This window comes from Cladophialophora carrionii (assembly GCF_000365165.1).
Source record: "Cladophialophora carrionii CBS 160.54 unplaced genomic scaffold supercont1.9, whole genome shotgun sequence".
Lineage (NCBI taxonomy): Eukaryota > Fungi > Ascomycota > Eurotiomycetes > Chaetothyriales > Herpotrichiellaceae > Cladophialophora > Cladophialophora carrionii.
In genome coordinates this window covers 695,898-717,690 of record NW_008481834.1, presented here as the reverse complement: position 1 = coordinate 717,690, position 21,793 = coordinate 695,898, and the positions used below count along the sequence as shown (strand labels likewise).

Sequence of the window (21,793 nt, the reverse complement as noted above, 5' to 3'; positions counted from 1 at the left end):
CATCGAGCATCGAGCATCGAGCATCGAGCATCGAGCATCGAGCATCGAGCATCGAGCATCGAGCATCGAGCATCGAGCATCGAGCATCGAGCATCAAGCAACAAGCACCAAGCAAGCTGAACATCCATAGTTCAGCACGTTTATCACATGACGCATCAAAAGTCATATTGGCTGACCCGAGTCAAGCATGAGTACGAAGTACCTCAACAGGCCCAGGCTACTCGCGTAGGCTACAAACCACCAGGTCCAGGGAATCATAAGGTATCATCCTCATCCTCGTCCTCATCCTACAGTACATGAACACACTCGCTCGACGCCGCTTACCCCATGGCCTATTCCGTAAATCAATCCATCAGACAAGACAAGTCAAACCAGCAGACGCGCTCACTGGCATCTACATAGAGTGAGTGCACTGAAGAAAAAGTGAAAACGTCAATATCATGAACAGCGACCATGAACGCTAGGAGCAACTCAGCTCTTCGCCGTCGGCTTCAACTTGGGCGGCCCAGCAGCGTTGGATGATGGTGGCTTCTTCACTGCCGGGCCGGTACTCTTGGTGGACGTCGAGGGTACCCTTGGTGGCGTTGCTTTCTGTGCTTGTTGCGTTTTCACTTTTGTGGCCGGCGTGGTTGCAGGCTTCTTCTGGGCCGTGGCCTTCGAAGCTGGCGGCGCTGTTGCTGTTGCTGTCGCTGGCTGCTTCTTGATCGGCGCAAGTGGCTTTGGCGTGCCAGTGTTTGCTGTCGACTTGGGCAGAGGCTTCGTGGCCGATGCTGGTGCTGGCTTCGCAGCACTTTGCTTAGCACCAGGTGATGACGCGCCCTTCTTCACGGCCGCAGTCGAGGGAGCCACAGGTTCCGGCTTTTTCGTTGACGCTCCTGATGCTGGCGCCGATATCTTTGGCTTCTGGACCGCATTTTGGGCGGCAGTCGATGGTTTGGGCACCGCTTTCTGCCCCTTGGCCACGTTTGGCCCATTTTGCTTCACAGCACTGGAGCCCGCTTTCTTGGACGGCAACTTGGGAGGCGCCCGCTGGGAGGAGGTAGAGGAGGACATGGAACTCTGCGATGCTACAGCTGTGGTTGCATTGCTTGACAGCGTCACGACGGTGCCCTTCCTGGTGTTCTCCTCCTTCTTGACCTCGTCCCAGAAGGTTCCTTTCGATGCGAGATTCTTGCTCGTCAGGGGCGTCTTCGCCGCCGGGGCGGAAGCGATTCTCTTGACCTCGGCGTCTTTCAGCTCCTGCCAGAATGTACCGTTACCTCTTCGGTTTGATTGGTTCACGCTGTTTGTCGAGACCGGGACGGAGACGACGGAGCCGCGACGGCTTTGTTCCTCGGCTTTCAAGCTGTCGTAGAATGTTCCCTTCTTTGCTGGATGTGACGTGACCGATCCAGCTCTGCTTCTCTCCTCGGAATTGAGTTGATTATAGAAATCGCCTCTTTTGGCAGACGGAGGTCCCTTTACTGTTCCTGGTGCTGTTGCTGCGGATGATGACCTGCTTGGGATGGGTCTCACGAACCCGGTCCCCGCCGGAGGAGTGACATTAGAGTGTTGCCGCTTTGCTTCCTCTTGAGCTAGCTGCTGCATGAAGCTCTGCTGCTTGTCCGTAATGGTGTCTGTTACCATTTTCTGCGGATCCGACAAGAAGGCTTGCATAAAGTCCGCGCGGTTGAGCAAGGTCTGGGCCTGCGGCGACGTGATGAGCCTCTGCACAGCCATGGCCCCGGCCTTGAACGTCTCCTCCTGCTTGCCCGGCTGGAAGAAATCATCCAACGTCAGTCCTCCTAGCGACGAGCCAGCAGATTTGACCCCTTTCCCGGCCTGCGCTCCGGCTTTGCGGAGGTCTTGTGTTCCCGCCTGTAGCGCCTGTTGGTTGATACTCTTCCAGAATCGCTGCGGCAGGTCGCCGTAGAAAATGTACAGGATCATGGCGAGGATGCCCATGGGGGCAAAAATCTGGAGGAACTCGTACCAGTGGCTCGCGCGAATCGGTACCTCCATATGTCCGCATCCGCGGAGGACCTTGCCAGACTTGTACCTGGTGCCGCCGTAGTCGGCAGGAAGCTTGCCCGTCTGATAGTACTCCTCGATCATCACGTCCTTTTCGCGCCAGCGGGCCCGTAGCCACAGTTCGAACGCGCGGTCGTCATGTAACGGGATATCCTTGACCGCAAACCGGCGGAAGTGCATGTGGACAGATTTGGGGGGCCGACCTTCCATGTACCCTGCCTTTAGGGTGAAGATGTCCTGAGCATACTGGCCTCGAGGAACGCCCGCGTAGACGACTGTCACATCGTAGACGTATTCGACCGAGCCCTTCAGTTCGTCGAGGCAGAAGTGCAGGCCCGTGCTTCGGGGGAGCAAGGTATGCCTGCAATCGGAGATGTTGTTCTTCTTCGCCCACGCCGCGCTTTTCTCACGCGTGCTGGGTGCTAGATTCGTGCCTTCAGGAAAGAGAAGCAGCCACATCGGGTCGGTCGGCTTGTTGAGTTTCTGCAGAGACCTAGCCATGTTGGGCTTGTCTTCTTCCCAGTTGCGCTTGAGGAAGATGAACTGGTTAAGCTGCATGCCCCAGCCCAGGATGGGGATCTTGCGCAGTGACTCCTTCAGGATAATGTACAGCCGGCCATGCATGCCGTTGCAATATGCAATCCACCAAAGATAAAGCCAGTCGGTGTAGATCTGATGGTTCGCGATGAGGACGAGTCGCTCTGGAAAATCCAGAATCAGATTCCCGTCCGCCGATTTCAGGAGTTGACCTCGGACGGACTCGTCGCCAGACACGACCACCTTGGTCGGCGCGAACGTCTGGGTCAAGGTCATGGTCAGCAGCCCGAAGGACTGCTTGGTGAAGGCGATCCATGCGTTGTACCAGTCTTCGTTGATGGATTTCAGGGGCGACCCCAGGAATTGAGAGATGTTGATAGCCAGCGCGCCCGAGAGAAAGTATGTTGCGAGTCCCAGAGCTCGGGACGCGACCGAGTATTCTCCTTTTGCGAGAGGCACACGATCCGGCCGCTTGGGCCTGGACTCCAGCGAGAAGCCTGCCGCCGGCTCGAGGGCGGGTGTCTTGGAGGCGGCCATGATTGTCGTTCTTCGCGGTGCTGCTATGGCGACGTTTGCATCTCTGTCGCCATACGAGTAATTGTCGTGTGCTTCTCCAGCAGCCACACATCAACAGAATAGCATCATTTCAAACGAGGTGGAAGGCTGGGGAGCGCCACTCTGACGTACACACACTCCAGGGGTCCATATCCTAACGGCGATCAGCCCAAGCAGGTGGCTCAAAGGGGCCTCGCCTCATGCTGCAGTCCTCTTCCACTCCTTCGGCAGAATGAAGCCGTGCAAGCTGCTGCAATCGATTTGTGGCGCTCGCCTGGCTCGCTTTCCGATCGCCCTCGTCAGGGCTCGTGCCAGGCATGGGAAACCAGACTGAGGATGGGCGAATGGAGAGAATGCCCGCTCCAGTTATTCTTGCCCGATCACGCATATTGGGCGATTCCTAGCAGTCGATGAGGGGCACTTGCAGCACACCCCCCGGTCAGAGAGGTCCAGATGCGTGCATCAGACAGGGGTATGGCGGTCGACAAGCTGCAATAAACAGGATTTCTACCCTGTGGCGGTGCTGGTGTGAGACGCACAGGGACTCCAGATGACGTGCCCAGATCGAGTCCTCGACCGGCCATATCATTCCTGGTACTCGTACCCTTCCCTGGCGTCGATCAAGAGGGAGAGCTCTACTCGTACAAAGCTAGAGAAAGTGCCCCCTTCCTCCTTGACATCAGTATCCTCTACTCTCCGGTATTAAAAACAGACAGCACCCCAAGTCCGGTCTGTGCCCTCGATCAGGTACAGCGTCTGTCCCAATGCCTAACGTATCGTTTGATATCTTTTTTGACAAGGACTTCATCAACATCACCGCCACTCGAGGACAGACCGCTCCCAAGGCCAAACCCGAGTGGAAAGTCCGATCTGCTCCCAAACTGCCCCCGAAGCCCGTGCCCGAAGATCACAGCGGTCAACCGAGACCCCCGCCACGACAGAAGTTGACTACCCTTCGTCAGCCCCAGAAGCCCCAACAGGCACCAACTAGTGCCGAGAAAGCCACCGACACCGCGAGCGATACTGCTTCTCAGGCAGAAGGCGAGGGCAAGCGAAAGCCTCCCAAGCTCGGTCCCAGGAAGTCTGTCTCTTCGGCGTAAAGATGGCAACACAGTGGGTTCTGGGCAAGGTCTCAGATGCCCTTGCTCCCACCGTGTCCAGTACGGTGGCCAGTGCCGGGTCATTTGCAGGGGGAGCAGTGAATGCACTGGGGAATAGCATCAATGGAGTAGGAGAGACCATCAACGGGTCAATCCGTCGATATGGCGACGGAGTGAAGGACTATGGAAATGGAATCATGGACTGGACATCAGCAGACGGGTTGAGGGCAGCCACGGCGAGCAATCCATTAGGGTTGAGTGCAGGCAAGACAGGCGGCAAACGACAGGTGACAGGCGGGGGTGTATATCGAGCACCGCCGACGACGCCCACGTCAGCCGCCTCCAAGACCTTGACGACGACAAGCAAGACGGCCGCACCGCAGAAGAAGATCGACGGCGGCACGCCTAGGAAAGCACTGCCTGCTCCCCCCGGAGCGAAACCAGCGGGTGCGGTGAAGAAGGCTGCGTCTGCGTCCGCGTCTGGTGGCCCTCCTGTCAAGAAACCCCCTACTGCGCCTCTCAAGCCCGTGCAAACATCCGCCAAAACAGTGACACCCAACCCTGGCGCGATGAGGAAGAAGCCAGCCGAGGGTGCCAGTAAAGTCAACGGCAGTGCGAAAGCGCCTGGCGCAGCTGCAGCAGCGAAGAAACCAACTCCGGCCAAGCCAAACACATCGTCGGCTGCCCCCAAGCCTTCAGCGGCGGCGACGACGACGAACAAGGCGAAGCTGCCTGGACCAAACCCTACGCGTGCTGCCAACCCACTGGGACTCAGCTGGTAAAGGCGAGGACGCTGTGGTTCTCCTGTGATTTAAGTTCCTTCTACAGCTCGAGGGTATGACGGCGCGGGTGTGAGCTTTTCCACATTTGTCAGAAAAAGTGTATTGTATGCTCTCGCTTGTGACGGAGATAGTTCGATATCAATATGGCTAGGAAAAGGCCTTTGCCGCCTGCATGCACGATCAGTCTGTGGTTGTAGGAGAGTCCAGTCTCGCATCCCGTGTGGTAATCGAGACCTCAGTCATGATTGCTTGGGGCGTATTCGCGGAGGGAGGCCCTGCTCCGGGCAGGCAGCCTACTTCTCGCCCACACAGTATTACCAGTCGTTACCTGCTGTACCTACCAGTTAGACTCAATCCTTGTCCTCCTTGTGATTAGCTGTCTGATTACTCAAGATGCTGTGCTGCATGACTTTCAGCGTCTCCCGCGTACCGCCAACCTGAACCTCCATCCACCCGAACATGATTGCCGAACGAGATCTCTCGTCTCGCGCCTTTCTGATACTCCTCTTTCTCTTTCCAACGACAAAGTCAGGCCCGACACGACGCCATTGGGTTCATTCTCTTCAGTACCGAGTCAAGAAGTAAGTTTAGTCGAGGGCGCTGTACTCGAAGCTGACAAACGCATCTCGAATCTCTACATCCATGATCAATGACTTGCTATAATATCCCATTACCATCATATATACCACAGTAAACACTACACCCTGAAAACTGAGCTCCGAGTCTCAGACTCAAGACTCGAAGATCTAAGCTCCCCCAAACCCATCCATCACTTTCATTTCATTAAAGTCTACGTGTGCTTCTATTTTCTGCTCGACCCTCGCCGACGTACAGCTTCTCGCCACCGCCATGGCCGACATCGAACCCTTCACGATTTCCATCGCCGACTCTGAACTCGCCGACCTCAAGACCCGTCTCTCTCTCGCGCGCTTCCCCACCGAACTCGACTCCTCGGGCTGGGACTACGGCACGCCGCTCGCCGACGTGCAACGCCTGACACGGTACTGGAAAGACAGCTTCGACTGGCGCGCCGCCGAGCAGAAACTCAACAGCCTGCCCAACTTCCGTACGACCATCACGGTGCAGGGCTTCGAGCCGCTCAAGATCCACTTCGTGCACCGGCGGTCCCACGTCGAGAATGCCGTGCCTTTACTCTTCGTGCACGGCTGGCCCGGGTCATTCATCGAAGTGACCAAGATGCTGGACGATCTGGCTCTTGCGTCCAGCGAGAGGAGCGCCAGCCCGACCAGCTCAAGCTCATCCTCTCCCCCAGCATTCCACGTCGTGGCCCCCAGCCTCCCGAACTTCGGCTTCAGCGAGGGCCCGACGCGCAAGGGCTTCGCGATCGCGCAATACGCCGAGACGTGCCACAAGCTGATGCTCCAGCTCGGGTACACCGAGTACGCCACCCAAGGCGGCGACTGGGGGTACTACATCACGCGGGCCATGTCCCTGCACTACCCGTCGCACTGCAAGGCCACGCACGTGAACTTTGACCAAGGCGAGCCGCCCGCTCTGCTCCGACACCCGGCGCTGGCCATCCAGCACGCCGTGACGCCGTACACGCCCGCGGAAAAGGCCGGACTACAGCGCACGGCGTGGTTCCTGCACGAATCGTCGGGCTATCGCGCGCAGCAGGCCACGCGGCCACAGACGCTGGGCTACGCCCTGCACGACAGCCCCCTCGGTCTGCTCGCGTGGGTGTACGAGAAGATGCACGACTGGAGCGACTCGTACGCGTGGTCGGCCGACGAGGTCTGCACGTGGGTGAGCATCTACTGGTTCAGCACGGCGGGACCCGCGGCCTCGCTGCGCATCTACTACGAGGCCACGCACCAGTGGGATGACCCCGCCCGGCGCGTCACCCGCGACCGCACGCGCGAGTACATCGGCGGAGGGGTCAAGTTGGGGTTGACGCACGCGCCGCGCGAGGTCCGCGTCCTGCCGGCGACGTGGACGCGGACCCAGGGCGACGTCGTGTTCGAGCGGGGTCATGACAAGGGCGGTCACTTCTTCGCGTGGGAGAGACCTGACGATCTGGTCGCCGATCTGAGGGACATGTTTGGCAAGGGGGGCGGGGCGTATAACGTCGTCAAGGGGAAGAGTGGGTATTAGATTTACATACCTAGGTATGGAGCACAGTAGGTTCCTCAGGTTCCTACCTACCTACCTACCTACCTACCTACTGAATAAGGTCGTCGGCGTGGTTAGTTACAGCCACTTAACAGTTCAAGTAAGAGGAAAGAGTCTTGATGCTTTTGGCGTAGTTTATACTGGGCCATAAACCATCTCCGCCGCAACTCTGTCCTCATACGACCCTCTGCATTCGAGGAGATGTGGAAGGACCAGATTCCACAGGTCGACATATCAGTCTACCCGTATACGGTATGTACGTTCCATCAATGTAGGAGGTGGTCCTACGACCAGTTCTGGAAGACTCGAGCCATACACAGATATCCATGGCTCAACGACTGCCCTGTCATTCACGCTTGCTGCCCATCTGCGCCCATCTGCAATCGTTGGGATTCCGCTCTATCATTTTTATCTCATACCTCATACCTTGGAATTTCCGCTCGATGTTCTTATCTCATGCCTCGTACCTCATTGTCAATGTATCCCTCATCATAACTTGCCACCCCGTCTATGTTCGACAGCCTCCCTCAACACGCGAATCACCTCGCCCGGGTCCTGTGCTCCAAAGACCGCAGACCCGGCGACAATCACATTGGCGCCTGCATCCGCCGCCTGATCGATCGTCTTCTCCGACAGTCCCCCGTCCACCTCGATGTTCAAGTCCGGATAGCGTTCGCGCACGGCCTTTACCTTGGGCAGTTCCGAGGCCATGAATTTCTGGCCCCCAAAGCCGGGATGTACCGTCATGACGAGGACCATCTGGGTTTGCAGAACGAGTCAGCACGTTTGCAACGGACACTAATTCGATACCTTCGTCGCATGGATGCGACAGGAGTATCGCGACCTCACGGAAAAGCCACGCAATAGCCAAAAGGGTGTACACACGTCCGGCCGCTCCTCTTTGTTCTCATTCTCCAGGATATCCCACAGCACGTCGACGCTGGTCTCGGGCTTGATCGCAATGCCCGCTTGCATGCCCAACTCGTGGATGTATTTTATCAATTTTTTAGGCGACGTCGGCGTCGTGGTCTCTTTATCTTCGGGTTTCGTCGCCGCCACGGACGAAACAGCGGCTTCGTAGTGGAAACAGTACAAGTCACACCCTGCGTCGCGGAACGTGGACGCCCATCTGTGTGGCTGTTGAACATGAGCATGAGCGTGAGCGTGTCAGAGGAGTGGGTTGTATCCTGGCTTGAATGGGAGGGTCTGGCTGGGCAACCCCTGCTCGGCTTGACTGGACTGGGACATTTTGTGTACGGTGGCATTATCCAACTCACCTCCGCGATCATCATATGGCAGTCAAACGTGCCTCTCCCGCCTGGGTTCTTCGGTCTCTCCACGTGCGACCGAATCTTCGACACCACAGGTGGACCGAACGTGATGTTGGGGACGAAATGGCCGTCCATCTGTGCGTCGGGGGCACCGTAGAAGTTAGCGATTGCGTACTAAAACCAAAGGTAAACACGATGGAGTGTATGCTGTTTGGAATGTGCCCGTGCTCGGTCGTGCTGTTGCTCATGCTCGGCGCTCTCTTCCGCTGAACTGCACTTCCTCTCCTCTCCGCTCGCTCAACCCACAGGTCGGGAAAGACCTACAATATCGACGTGAAGCCAGTCGCAGCCCTGGCCCATTGTCTTTGCGCACTCGTGGCCGAGTTGGGCAAAGTCCGCGCTGAGGATCGAGGGCGCTATGATCGCTGGGGGACCCATCGTGGGGGGTCTGATCGAGGGTGCAGGGGAAGGTGACCGGTGGTGGTGGTGGTGGTGGTGCAGACGGCACGAGCTGCTGAGTGCCTACAGACAAAGGACAAGTAGGTTCACAACGGCTGAAGGAGAGAGTCGCACTGAGCAGTCATCTGCTCGATACGGATCTGCGAATCGACCTGAGCCGGTTCCTACGAGTACTGTGTACGTGTAGACGGACGGGATGGAAATTATTGGGACATCAACTGTTTTCGCTACGGAGTAACTCGTGCGTAACTCGTACCTGTCGTTGTTCTCACAGTCCTGTCAAGTAGCTGCGTCATTGGTTCGCCGGGCTCTCTAGGCTGGTGTCCCGGTGCGCCCGGAGAGCTTCACCCCACCCACCCACCGAGGGGTAATTACTCGTAGCCTCGCCTAAGATCGGGGAGTGGGCGCTGAAGAGGGGCACGCAGGGCAGGGCAGGGCAGGGCAGGGCAGGGCAGGGCCGGGCAGCTCTTGTACTGTACCGTGTAGTTCTCGAAAAGGCAATTTGCTTTGATCCTCCACTCATTCATTACACACAAAGCACACGCTCAGCTTGCGAGAGGCTTTTCCAGTTGGAGTACTCCGTACTTCAGTCGCGATTGTATCATGGTAATGGAATTCCGTTATACCTACATTAACTCCTCAAATCGACCAGGAGAACGCTGCCCAGACCCAGTGTTGGACTGTGTGGTCCGGTGATCCTTCTTCAGATATTGTACATGTATGTCTCTGTCTTGTACAGTATGCTGAGCAGGAGGTCCTTCTGGGTGAGACCAGAAGTAGAGAAAACGGATCCGCCCAACCTCAACCAATGTCCCAAGCTTGAAGCGACTGTAATCTAACAGGAGACTCGAGACCGAAGACTGAAAACTGAAAACTGAAAACTGAAACCCGAACAGCGAAACTTGACGGTGCCAAATAATGGCTGTGTATCGCAAGGGAATTCGTTATAAGGTTGCGCAGTCAGCCACAATGCTGCTGTGGTGATCTAGTGCATGTATCGTGCGCAGATTGGACGGTCGACACTGTGTCGACACTCTGGTGTGAGCCGAAGTGGTCGGACAAGGAAGTGATTCGCAAACACGGTACCAACGCCGGTGAGGACTTGACTCGAATTGGCGCTCGGTTGGGGGAATGAGCTCTCGTACTCGCTGCTCAAGATAGATCGTTCGTCGATTCCAATGCCGATGCCCGAGCCACGAGCCGCAAGCGTGGAGTCGTCAAGCAGCCCGGGAATGACCATGCCCGAGGAGTCCTGGTCGAAAGACATATGGTCGAGGCTGTTTCCGGAGCTGATGAAATCAGCCCACCGGGGATTGTCGTCATCTTCCTCCTCCGAAGGTCCAAACTGATGTCCCATTCCATTGATATAGATGCTGGCCGCCGGATGGCCGCCGAAGTGGCCGCTCGCTCCGATGCTGTTGTCCACGCTTCCGTTGCTCGAAAAGCGAGAAATGTCGGTGCGGGGAGACGACCAGGACGAATCAAACCTTGAAGTTCGGTCAGGAAGCACAACGTCTGGGCCAGGCATACCTAGACGTCCTCCCTCCCCTGGGTATACTTCACGGCTCGATTCATCCTGGAAGTGCGTTAGCCGGCACATGCAACTCTTGCATCCACATCCACATCCATGGTGTCCCCCACCAGAGCAGCAAGTACCGGAAGGGATATCATTGTTGGTGTGGTTGTTTCTTTTCACGACGTAAACAGGGCTCGAGGACCGACGTGAGAGGGAATCAGGGGTGTGCTCATTTAGCGTGGGACGCGAGAATGGTTGGTGAGCCATTGTGGCAAAAATACGAGGTCGACCACTGCAGTCTGCGTGGCGACATGCAGGAAATAGAAGCTTTTGGTGCTTTTGTAGTGCAGGCAGTAGTGTCAATGATGTTCAGATAGCCGCCAAGTCAGTGTGCTTTTTCGTATCCAAGTGAGTAAGCCAAGCTCAGTGAAGATGAGCTGAGGAAGAAGTATGAAAGGAGACCAGTTTGAGGTTGGATGAACGGGTATATGACAGGAACTTGATGGAGCAGTCCAAGGCTGGAGAAGAGTCAGGTGAGAAGTGTCCAGGGGGGCCTTGCCTCGCAATGACGGACCCTCACGCACGAGAAGCGAACCCGCGAGCAGATTGCAAATAGAGAAACGGACCAAAGGATACTCGGCCTGGACTCGTCGATGCACAGAACAACCAATTTCAACGTGGGGTCCCTGCACCAGCACGTCGTCTAGCAAGTCCCGGCGTGCATCGCACGTCTTAACCGGCAGTGTCGTGGTTCCCCGGCAAGGTCCTCGTGGTCAGTCCTGCGACTGAGTGGGATAGCTGCATGAAGGCTGAGTCGGGCGTCGACCCAGCATCATCATCCAGTCGACCCTGGTCGTGGACAGGATGGACGAATACAATCAAGCCTGATGCAGCGATAGACCACGGGATGATGATTCGAAATGCTGAGCAACGGCACCCCGTGACCACTTCCACCCTGCAGATATTCACAGGGCGCAACTTGAGGGTCCATGAAGGCAGTTGCAAGGCTCGTGAACGTTGTGTCCGGGGGGGGGGCTGGAGACAGTTGGTGGCCTTGAATTGCACTACATGTGGAAGCGAGCTGCATTGGCGGGCGTGCATGCATCTGCATATGCATGAATCTCGACGAGTCGCTGGGAACGGGGCGATGAACCAAAGCGAGCAATGACGGTGGAACGGCAGCCAGAGTTGTACTCAGTAAACGTTACGAGGATTGAGTCACAGAAAATTGTCTGATAAGGCGGATTATTGCTTGACGTGAAGTATTAACAAATCGCCCGCCAATCAGAGGTTCACATGGCCGGGCACCGACACGGTAACGATCCCTATTCGCGCTTTGCCGCTGAACTTCCACGACCCTCGACTGGTAACCGGTGAGCCAGTGTAGACAAAGCCACAAGTGAACCTTGCCTGACTTGTATATCGTTCGTTACCCTTTTACCCTCCTGGTGTCTACTCGTATTAGGAACGTTCACGTCCTACCTCAAAGGATTACCAAGGGACTATTTCTAGCTCTTCTGACATGTGGTAGTTTCCTACGTGTTTCGTCCTTGATATTCAGCGTTGTGCTCTACGAAGTAATTCAGTCCGGCCAATCGAGCCCAGCCTGTTGCCTACTGTGTATGACTCCCACACCTTGATCAGCTCGTCCCAAGTTAGGATGCGTACTGTACGGTGAACTGTCACAAGTGATCCTCGGCTCTGATAAGACTTCCCCCGGAGACGTTCTCAAGTTCCAATGTTCGTAGACACGACATTGTCCTGCGTTTCCGACAGTAGCCGAGATTAGCCGCACTCAGGCGGAATATTTTCCACCTTTGTCCCTCCAACTCCGGGGTGGAGTCTCTCTCACTTTGTTCTCAGATTGAGAAACTCGTACGGAGTACTGGGGTACTGTTACGCGTAGTGAAGTCCTTTTCGTGTCCATATTCCTGCCGACCTACAGTAGGTCGAATCCGACTCAGGTGTCACCAAGACGTGACTCGTGTGGACTGGACGATTTCAAGAATTCCAACTGAGCCTGTGTACTCTGTCGGTCCACTTTATGATATATCAGAGTTCCTACCGAACCCGTACCCTTCTCGAGCATCCTTTCAACGACGACTTCATGTAAGTAACTACAAGTAATCTCCGAGTACTGTAAGTCTGGTGACCGCTTCTACTTGCACAAAGCACGTATCGTAACGAGTTCGAGTTCATTCACGTATCTTTCCGCGATTGCTTTTCCGGCCCACTCTTACGAACTACTTTTGTACCCAGTAGGTGTCACTGATTGGAAAGGCCATCACCTAGCCATTTTTTCCCAGCCGACGTCAGAAGCTTGACACTTCACCGAAACCTCACTAAGGAACGAAGTTGTCGATCACGGCACTCGTCATAGTGCATTAGCCTCCCACACTAGAAGTGGATGACGACGATGGCTGGATGAGTGAATGGCAAGATTCTCGGGCCTCGCCGATGCGGGATAGTGATATGTCAGTCAAGTTCACAGGCTAGCAGAGTGGTTTCCGGTCCTGTTAGGCTGACAAGTACTTCTGTTCAGCCGTGTTGCTATGGGTGGGTACGAGCTACGAGGTAGAACGAAAGGTTGTCCAGGTTGTCCCTGCATCGTCTGGCGGTCAGGTTGTCCTCCCTGAATGCTGTGATTCGGGCCCCGGCCAGCGAACACTCGGGTATTCGAGCCTGTTTGACCAAAGCCGTGTCAAATATCTTTTCGGACTACTCATTTCATTCAACGCAATGGACCAGGTACGGAGATTTCAGGAACATATCCATTCGTATAAATGGTGAAACATGAGTTTCGTCCGCTGAACAGGGAGTCGTCTCTACCTCCTCTTTTTACTGGGCTGAGAGCCAGAGAGTCATGATTCGTAAACCCCGCTCGTGCCAATTTCATCCTGCCTTGTGTATATATGCCAGTTTTCATGCCTCGTCGGAGATGGGTATCATACAATCCTATGTAGATCGCGTAAGGTCATGGTTCAGTCAATCCTGATTCTACAGGATGCCCTGAACAAGTAAAAGATGAAAGTGAAGTCAAAGTCGTCGATTTACACCACTTCCGAGAAATACCTTTTGCTCGTATGTCTTCCGGGTGATCGTGGGTCGGGTGGCAAGGGACCACTGTGGTGGACGACATGGGGACGGAACACGGCATCGACTGGCGGTTGCCAATCATCTAGTCCCAACGGAAAGTACTCGTAAAGCTGGTCGACACTGTCCCCTTCGGCGCCATATGGTACACCTGATTTCGTAGGTAGCAGTTCTGGTCTCTGAGACATCGGGGCTTGAGGACCGGTCCCATTCATGGCTGACATGGAGCTGGGTACACTCGTCATTGATACTTGGTGAGATTGCAGCCGAGGCCGTGGACCAGCTTGGTTCGTGATATGGCCCGGCGATGTGCTGGTATTGCCCGTGTACGTCCCCACAGCTCCTTTGTTTAAAAGGGATGGTGAAGGATTGGAGGTGGGTGGTCGTGACGAGGGCCTTGAATTCTGCTGTGGAGGATGAGGGCTTCCCCCTTCATCGTCACTCCCGAAGTGCAAGCTCATCGGCCTGCTCCCTTGCGCCATCTCTTGCGGGAACGTGAATGGAAATGTGCCAGGAGTGCCTATTTCAGGTGTACCATCAGGGAACGCTGGGACAGCGGGACGACTCATCGAAGTCGAATATGGTATGGCGAGAGGATCGTGGACGCCTTGTGAGACCCAGGTGGCGCCATCAGCGTCTCCAGGCTTCGTATCCACGCTGTCATATCCAGCTACCATCTGCGGGATTTCCTCTGAAGGGGTCTTGATCTTTGGTGCCGAAGTAACTTGAGGGACAGACGTTGCGCTGTTCGATGCTCGTGACGCTGCTGGTAGGTGTTTTCTGGCTGTGGAACTGCTGCTCAAGGGCAAATCCTTGCGGGCGGCGAAATTTCGTGGACTTCGACCTCTAACAATGACTGCTCCTGAGTGAGCTTCCGCAATGGAGATCTTCCCGCCCGTGGACAATGAGGCCATGATCTTCAAGTGAAGGGTGAAATGTTGTTGCAACTCCTTCCGCCGTCCGTTGTTCGCAGTCGCGATTCTGAACTGGAGTCTCTTCCATTGGATGGGGAACGTCGTAAAGTCAGTGTCCAGATCTTGTCCCGACATCTTATCCAACGGTATCGTCGGAGGCTCTCGTTCTACCTTGTCCTCTGGTTTCGGCGCCTCTCCGCTGGCGGGAGTCTTCCACGGAACAGAAATGATCTTGACCGAATTTCCCTCGACGGATTCGGTCGCCGATACCGCCAATTCTAACTCGTAGATGGGGATTCTAGAGCCGTCGTCGGTGAACACATATCGGAGATTCCTGGGCAACGTCACTGAGCCCGTGATCTGGAACAGATTCCGGCGGTAGCATGTCAGCTCTGGCGGAGGCGGAGGAGTATCGGCTGTAGCAGGCCACTGAGACTCGGCAAGGAAGAACATCCCATGTAACTGGGCAGTGATGTTGACCGATGAGCGTCGGAAAGAGTCATCGAGAAGGGTGAAGTTGTATTGAGGCATAGAAAAACTGAGATATTTACTGTCGCGATCGATCGACGGACTGTCTGGAAGCCCGTCGGCAGGTCCTTGGTCGAACTGGGACATTGTGCTTTCGGCAAAGGGATCTTCGAACCCCGAAGAGTAGCGCTTCAGCATAGCTGGATGCTGGAGACTGTTCGAAGGCGCAAACCCAAGCTCATCACCGCTGCAACGCGTTAGACATGACCTTGGCGGAGAAGTGTGCTGGGGAAGTATATACCTCATATATGGCTCCGAGTCGAAGTTTGAGTACTGTTCCTGCAGGTCCATCACCGACGGTACACTCATGTAGTCCAAGTTTTGCAGTCCCCCACCTCCATATGAAGGTATTGGGCTGGGAAAGTAGGGCGTCGCGAGAGGATCGTAGCCGTCCATGGTGGAGGCCATCAGTGAGGTTGGAGGCGGATGCGGAGTTGGAGGTTCGAGTAGCTGCGCAAGGGCTATGGGAGGATGTTGTTATTGAGAGGAGAAAATTCTCGCATTCATTCTCAAGAGCAAGAGAAAATGCTCACGAGGGCGCCACCGTCGAAGAGGACAGAAAATTGGAATATCGATGACCCGGGGGGGTGTTAATCAGCAGCGGCGGGTTTAAGCAGCGAGCAGGTGAATACTGTGCTGAGACAGCGCGAAGCTTCGGGGTGCACGAACAATGGAGTGCTCGACCCCAAGAGGCGGGAACGAGGGACCAGAGCAGGGACCCAGAGCAGGGTGGGCGCGGTAGCCGGCGCCCGTCTAGTATCGACCTGTAGGAAGGCAGAATGGCGCGTGAAAAGTGGTGGGCGTGCCGTAGCTTGGCAGACTGACGACAAATGGCTCGTGGATTATGAGATGAGGCGAATCTCAGCGGGAATTGAGCTGAAATGTCGCGTTTGCGCAGCTGGAGTTCGAGATGGGTGAGCGACAGTGAGTCAAGGTTGACAACGTGGTGAGACAGACCACAGAGCTGGCTGTACGGCGTATGCAAATAGATATGGTGACCGACTCCAGGTTCCCAGTCTCCGATTGCAAGTTGCGCAGGGCCTTGTCACTCTCAGGTGGGAAGGCACACTGACCGGGGTATCAAGTAGCGAGGTTGACCACCAGCCGAGCAGCAAGTGATGTTCCCTGTATCTTTGTTGCTCTGCGACTACTCGTACTGGCACTGGCGCTTGCACCTCGCGCTGTCAGGTCGGTAGATAAGTACCGAGGACAGTACTGGGTAGCTGGACTGGTGCATACAGAGGGTGCCAGACGCCCGGCGGCGACAGACTTCACAGGCTCGCTTGGCGGGTGGCTGGTCGGTAGAAGGCACGCCGGCTTCTAGAAGAAAACGGGGCCTGGAACTGAGGGCGCTAAGCTGTGAATAGGCAACTGTAGGTAAACGGTTAGCGGGGTGGAGACTCATTTCTGGCCGCCCATGCCTTTCCCCCGTCTTTCACATTTCAGGTCTCGGACCCTTTCCCAACTGGACCAAGCGCCCACCACGCTTGTGGCAGCACCGAGGCCTGCGAGTCGTCGCCATCATTTACGAGGTACGAGCTACTCAGTAGAAACCCAGAGGAGCCCTGCTCTGAAAGCCCCTGAGTCTCGTGAGGCACAGGACAAAGAAACTCAGGCCCCGCTGCTGGCCCTTCGCCCCCCTCGCAGTCGCGCCCCTCCCGATATTTTCTTTTCCACTCCTGCAATCGAATTGGCAGAGGCAGTTCCTGGTGGACTGGAAGCCTCCAGTGTCAGATCCTAATCAGTCCTCAAGCCCGTGCCCACAAAAAAGCGGGCCTGAACACTGGCATCTGATGCGATTGAGTCATGCAGCAGCCCCTCATGCACCGAATCGTCATGGAAACTTGGAAGCTTCTAAGTCGTCGTCTTAGCCAGATGCTTGCTAGCACGAAAATCATACGCAAGGTTCTTCTGGGTCTCTGATGCCGATTCTCCAGTTAGAAGCCCTTTTCATCTGGAAGGATTTCGACAGCGCCCTTCTGACCTGCTTCTCCCGCGCCTCATCGCCGATCATCCCTGCGCCTAAGAGCCTGACATGCATGGAAACAGCCTGCTCGGTATGCTTGTCCCGCGTGCGCTTGCCTCTCATGGATAAAAGCTGACGGCACTGAGTTGGCAACCCTAGACGGCCGCTGGGAACGTAATGGCGCAGCATGGGCTAATCACAGAGACACGGCTGCTCTTAGCCTGTAACCACTGCCTTCAAATAGCAACTCTGTGCGACCTCCCGTCTGCCATGGCTGGCTTTTGCGTCCAGGAATGACGCTTGCGGAAAACCTCGCGTAGTCTGTGAAACGCATCACAGGCACGAGTTCTTTGTTCGTCATCGAGGCTTTGGGAGAGCTGCAGTCTAGCGGTCAGATCGCGCAGCCATAAAGTTCCCTAGCTTTGCGCCTAGGAGGAACAACCCGGCCTCCATACACAGAACCCATCGACGCAACACAGATCCCGTTCCGAGGCGGAGCCTATGCCCAGGCTTAGGTGAGTGAGACAACGAATGACAATACGAAGACCCGGAACTCCGCACCAGCGCAAGGAGCCAATCCGGAAAGAGCATGCCCTGTCAGTACTTGACTCGTGTAGAGTCCAGTCGTCGGACCATGTGAAAGACAGATCCAGAACACTGCCGCACGAGAGGCTCTGGTCAGAAGTACTCGCTCCATCTACCTAAATCGTCCTGCTCCGTCGCTCCGTGTCTGTCATGTTAGCGGCCCTCTCAGACCATTGCACTAAACTGCTCCAGGTCTGTAATCATCACAGATTCCCTTGTCCGTCTCGTCCGCCCATGGTCCGCTGACCAAAGCGACATCGTTGAATAGATGACACGAAAACCCCCTCAAGACGTAGATTAGGGTTGTGGTCCCGCCGCGGGTTTGTATATGCGCAAGAGCCACATTCGTCCGTATAGACCCCGCGTACCCTGTGCTCGGAAACGTTGGTGTCTCTGGCTCCCAGCACCAGCTCACTCACCGCTAATGGCTGGCAATGGATGACCAGCGTGACGGATGAGGAAGGTCGACTAGCAGATCGCGGCTTGGCTCTTCTTCCTCCCGTCACCGAACCTCGATGCCGTGGCAATCTGCATCAGTACTGTGATACTCGTAGTCCGTTTCGTCAAAGGGGCTGCAGTCGAAGCAGCTGGTATCTGCTTTGGGCAGTGCATCAAATCGAGCGGTCGAGATGTTTCCAAGTCCGGCTAATCCAGACCCGTGTCAAGGTTGAGACTGGCGCCTGCCGTGTCCTTGAGGGGACGCTTACTCGCTTAGCGAACTGCGGAACAGCCCATGACTTCGGCATTGAAGAGCGTGTGATTTGCTCATGTGAATTCATCATGTTGCCGACATCATGGTCCAATGAACCGGATCGCTCGAGATCTCCTCGAAGCTGTTCGTGATTGTGAAACCCAATGCCTTCAGACTGTGGATGGTGAAGTCCTCTCGGGTCTAGGCTGGTCAGTCATTCGGTTCTGCACAGGCCTGAAAGTACTTACATAATCCAACAGCACCGTGCGCACGCCTTGTTTCTTTAACTGCCGTATACCCAACAAAACCAGACCTTGAAAAAGGGTGACCCGGTCGCTGTACATCGTCGAAATAACCGGCGACGACAGGCACGCCGCCCCGACTTGCTTGGACAATGACGGGATGAAGCGAGCAATCTTCGACCCAGGTCGGCACATAAGTATGCTCGCGAGAATGGCTTGGTCAGAAGCCCGTTTGGCTCGAATGATGCCACAGCCAGCTTTATCGCCAAGTGCCCTTTGGTAGATCCCTCGGACCTCTGTCTGTGCACATCTGGTGAGATGTTCCATCATGCCATCGGTGTACTCGGCGCCATGGACCAGGTCATACTTGACGTCTGAAAGCGATAATGCCTGGCCAAGTCCCTCGGGAGCCGACCAGATGGAAAGATCACGGATCGTCATGGTTGCGACAGGCGTCGAGAGGGACACATTCCAGCCGAGTTTCGCGAACCACTGCCGCTGTCGCTTGTACTCGAGAGGATCCAACCTTGGAATGCCCAGATAGACGTGAGGAAACCTCACGCCAAGCTGGAACTTGGTGATTCCTTTCTTCTGGAGCAATGCCCGGACAGCACGGTCGTGCAACGAGTGTCCGATCGACAGGCGTCTGCGCGCCGGGTCAACGATGATAGCTCCGATATGTCCAACGCCGCTGTTCTTGAAGTAGTACGTTGTGCAAAACCCAAACAACTCCTTTGTGCTGCTGTTTCGAACCACGAAATGGGCCTCTTCCACGTCTGGATCACGAAGAAGAAAGGTGCTTGAAGTTGCGTTTTTCAAAGCTGCTGCATGCACCGATGGCTCATCTTGCGACTGTAGAAGAAGCCCATCCAGGGCTGTCGAGTCTCGGTCTTCGCTGAAACTTTCTACAAGCCACTGTTGCCTTGTAAGGCTGGTCTGAGGTCTCTGACTGAATGAGCCGGGGAGGACGCCTGCTGGGGCAAGCTCGCCATAGAGGACTTGAACCAATGCTTGCAGTGCGGACTCGGTGAAGTCGTACGTACAAACGTACGTGCCAATGGACGTGTCCGAGGCAAAATCAAATGGCGAACTGACGGCGACCACGACGCACGGCTTTTCCCTGGTGGTGCCATCTGGTCCAACAGCCAGCTTGCACAACATCGAGATGTGTTTCGCGAATGCGTTTTGGTACATGTTTCGACCTGCATCAGCCGTCACCACCACGACTCCGCGCGCCCGGTTCAATAAGTTTTCGTGGAGGGGTCTGACTCCGTTCGCCGTATACGAGGTGTGGGAGATTTTGCCGTTGCGGTATCGAGCAAGCATTCGGCCCAGTTCTCGAAAGACTTGCTCTCCGCTCATGATGGAGGTATTTGTATCAATGCTCGGACTTCGGCCCAGGTGAGGAACTGTCGTTGCTTCGTTCTGCAGAAGATGAAATAAAGCGGAAGCTGGCAAGGGCTTCACCAGGGGAGTCAACAGCAGCAGCTCTTCATCAGCTTTGATGACTCTTGACAGAGGCAGATAGTGGTTCTGGTCTCGGACCACGGTAATTGATTTGTTGTATGCTGTAGTTGACAGGCTAGTATGGAGTGGTTGCAGTCGCGCAAGGTTGTCAATTCCACTTGGCGAAAAGGCCTTCTCCCACGACGTATACTTGGCTTTCATGTTTAGAATTCTCTGCACCGACTCTTGCACTCTAAACCTTTCGATCATACCATTGTCCAAGCCGGCGGTCAGGCCATTGATCGCGTCCTCTTGTACTGAGAGAGTCCGGCAGGTGAGGATCAGGTCGCAGCCGGCCTTAAAAGCCATGACTGTGCCACCGCTGATGCCAATGTTACGGCTGAGAGCCTCCATCTCGAGGCATTCCGAGACAACGACACCATCGAAGCGCAATTCGTGCCGTAAGAGATCTCGGACAATTTGCTCCGATAGACAAGCATGCATGACATTGACCTGGGACGATGCCATGGCAACACCGCCCACCATCATCGAATCGATGCCATGCGCGATCGCCGTCCGGAAGGGAATCAAGGCCGTCTGGCTCAGATTCTCGATCGAGTCCGTGATGGTCGGCACATCGTCTGGTACGCCAAAGAACTCTAGGTTGCCATAGGAAGGAAAGTGTTTGCCACATGTCGCAACTCCGCCCTCGTGGTATCCCTTGACGCATTCAACGCCATACGCAGAAACCTCTTGAGGATCGTCGCCTACGGAACGAACACCGAGCGGCTGGTTCCTGGCATTAGTCAACACATCAAGCACGGGGCCCAAAATCCAGTTGATACCGCATGAATTCAGTTCTTGCGCAGTGGCGCGCGCGATGTCTTTGGCCAGCTTCTTCGAGCCCGTAGCGGCCAAGCCCATGGCACTGGGGAATTGGCGGATGTAGGCTTCATCGTACAGACTGTTGACGCCGCCGTTCTCCTGGTCCAATGCAATCAGGAGCGGCACCGGATGGCCAGCCTGGTGAGCAAGAGTCTGAAGATCAAGAACAAGTTGAGTAGCTTGTTCGGCAGCTGTCGTGCGAAGATCAGCATCAGTCAAGGGCGAGTGAAGGTGGAGGAGAATCGAATCCAAGCACAAGAGAACAGGAGACGGCACATTTGAGGTTTTGAGCCTTGAGCAATATTGAGCCTACGTGATACTTTTCGATCAAGGTCCTGACTTGATCCGTTACCGAGGTGCCATCAAAGCCCATCATAAAGAGCTGGCCGAGCTGTCTGTTATATATGGGTCAGTTCTGACGGGTGAGCCTCACGAATGACGGCACGCTCATACCTTGATTCGTCCCACAGGGCAGGCTGATCCCCGTTGGTGGCCAGCGCCATGATGAGACAAGACGTCTAGTTCCCCACATGCAGTGCGATTGGATGAGACGTGAGTAGGCTGTACTAGGTACAGGAGAGGAATGGAGTGTGAGAGAATTCGGTGTTCGGTATGCAGTCGGTCGCGATCCGAGGGCAGGGCACTGATACGCCTGCAGAACCAGTGGACAGCTGGGATGGGGAGCTCAGGGTTCGCAATGGGGTTTGCGCATGGCGTCAAAGGAACATTGGCGAAGGAATAGGAAACGTGGGGAGATGCGAAACGAGGCGATGTTGCATTCCGTGTTCGCAACGTCGTGTTGTCGAAAATGTAATGCTGGAGAAGAGCAGAAATGGCACCTAAGCGGAGCTTGTCGTGAGGCCCGACTGTTACACTGGGTCAATCACGTGATCTCGGCCCGCGATTGCTACCTTATCTCAATCAGTCACGTGGCTGCGCTGCTCGCTTTCCACTTTCCTCCCAGTCCTCCTCCTCCCGTGTCCAACCAACTGTGTCCCTCCCTTCGCTGACTTCATCGGCGCATTCTGCTGTCCCGCTGATAAGATGGCCAATCTTGCCGCCTGGGTGCTTGCCGGGTGC

The 21,793-nt window shown here is 55.5% G+C and overlaps 8 protein-coding genes across 8 annotated transcripts; 3 read left to right on the top strand and 5 right to left on the bottom strand.

Annotated features, from left to right (window-relative positions):
- Window positions 1–471: 471 nt before the first annotated feature.
- G647_09342 (uncharacterized protein) lies at window positions 472–3,084 on the bottom strand (the record flags this gene model as incomplete). The annotated part of the gene is made up of 1 exon (XM_008733645.1): window positions 472–3,084. One exon carries the CDS (start codon window positions 3,082–3,084, stop codon window positions 472–474), a length of 2,613 nt encoding a protein of 870 aa, XP_008731867.1.
- A 782-nt stretch (window positions 3,085–3,866) lies between these two features.
- On the top strand, window positions 3,867–4,202 carry G647_09341 (uncharacterized protein; the record flags this gene model as incomplete). Its single annotated transcript, XM_008733644.1, has 1 exon — window positions 3,867–4,202. One exon carries the CDS (start codon window positions 3,867–3,869, stop codon window positions 4,200–4,202), a length of 336 nt encoding a protein of 111 aa, XP_008731866.1.
- A 2-nt stretch (window positions 4,203–4,204) lies between these two features.
- G647_09340 (uncharacterized protein) lies at window positions 4,205–4,984 on the top strand (the record flags this gene model as incomplete). Its single annotated transcript, XM_008733643.1, has 1 exon — window positions 4,205–4,984. One exon carries the CDS (start codon window positions 4,205–4,207, stop codon window positions 4,982–4,984), a length of 780 nt encoding a protein of 259 aa, XP_008731865.1.
- An 849-nt stretch (window positions 4,985–5,833) lies between these two features.
- On the top strand, window positions 5,834–7,099 carry G647_09339 (uncharacterized protein; the record flags this gene model as incomplete). The annotated part of the gene is made up of 1 exon (XM_008733642.1): window positions 5,834–7,099. One exon carries the CDS (start codon window positions 5,834–5,836, stop codon window positions 7,097–7,099), a length of 1,266 nt encoding a protein of 421 aa, XP_008731864.1.
- A 507-nt stretch (window positions 7,100–7,606) lies between these two features.
- On the bottom strand, window positions 7,607–8,826 carry G647_09338 (ribulose-phosphate 3-epimerase; the record flags this gene model as incomplete). Its single annotated transcript, XM_008733641.1, has 4 exons — window positions 7,607–7,876; window positions 8,003–8,254; window positions 8,395–8,523; window positions 8,713–8,826. The coding sequence occupies 4 exons, from the start codon at window positions 8,824–8,826 to the stop codon at window positions 7,607–7,609; spliced, it is 765 nt and encodes a 254-aa protein (XP_008731863.1).
- Window positions 8,827–9,832: 1,006 nt separating this feature from the next.
- G647_09337 (uncharacterized protein) lies at window positions 9,833–10,518 on the bottom strand (the record flags this gene model as incomplete). The annotated part of the gene is made up of 2 exons (XM_008733640.1): window positions 9,833–10,423; window positions 10,504–10,518. The coding sequence occupies 2 exons, from the start codon at window positions 10,516–10,518 to the stop codon at window positions 9,833–9,835; spliced, it is 606 nt and encodes a 201-aa protein (XP_008731862.1).
- A 2,895-nt stretch (window positions 10,519–13,413) lies between these two features.
- On the bottom strand, window positions 13,414–15,294 carry G647_09336 (uncharacterized protein; the record flags this gene model as incomplete). Its single annotated transcript, XM_008733639.1, has 2 exons — window positions 13,414–15,085; window positions 15,140–15,294. 2 exons carry the CDS (start codon window positions 15,292–15,294, stop codon window positions 13,414–13,416), a joined length of 1,827 nt encoding a protein of 608 aa, XP_008731861.1.
- A 2,933-nt stretch (window positions 15,295–18,227) lies between these two features.
- On the bottom strand, window positions 18,228–21,086 carry G647_09335 (uncharacterized protein; the record flags this gene model as incomplete). The annotated part of the gene is made up of 3 exons (XM_008733638.1): window positions 18,228–18,341; window positions 18,389–20,904; window positions 20,990–21,086. 3 exons carry the CDS (start codon window positions 21,084–21,086, stop codon window positions 18,228–18,230), a joined length of 2,727 nt encoding a protein of 908 aa, XP_008731860.1.
- Between the last annotated feature and the right edge of the window lie 707 nt (window positions 21,087–21,793).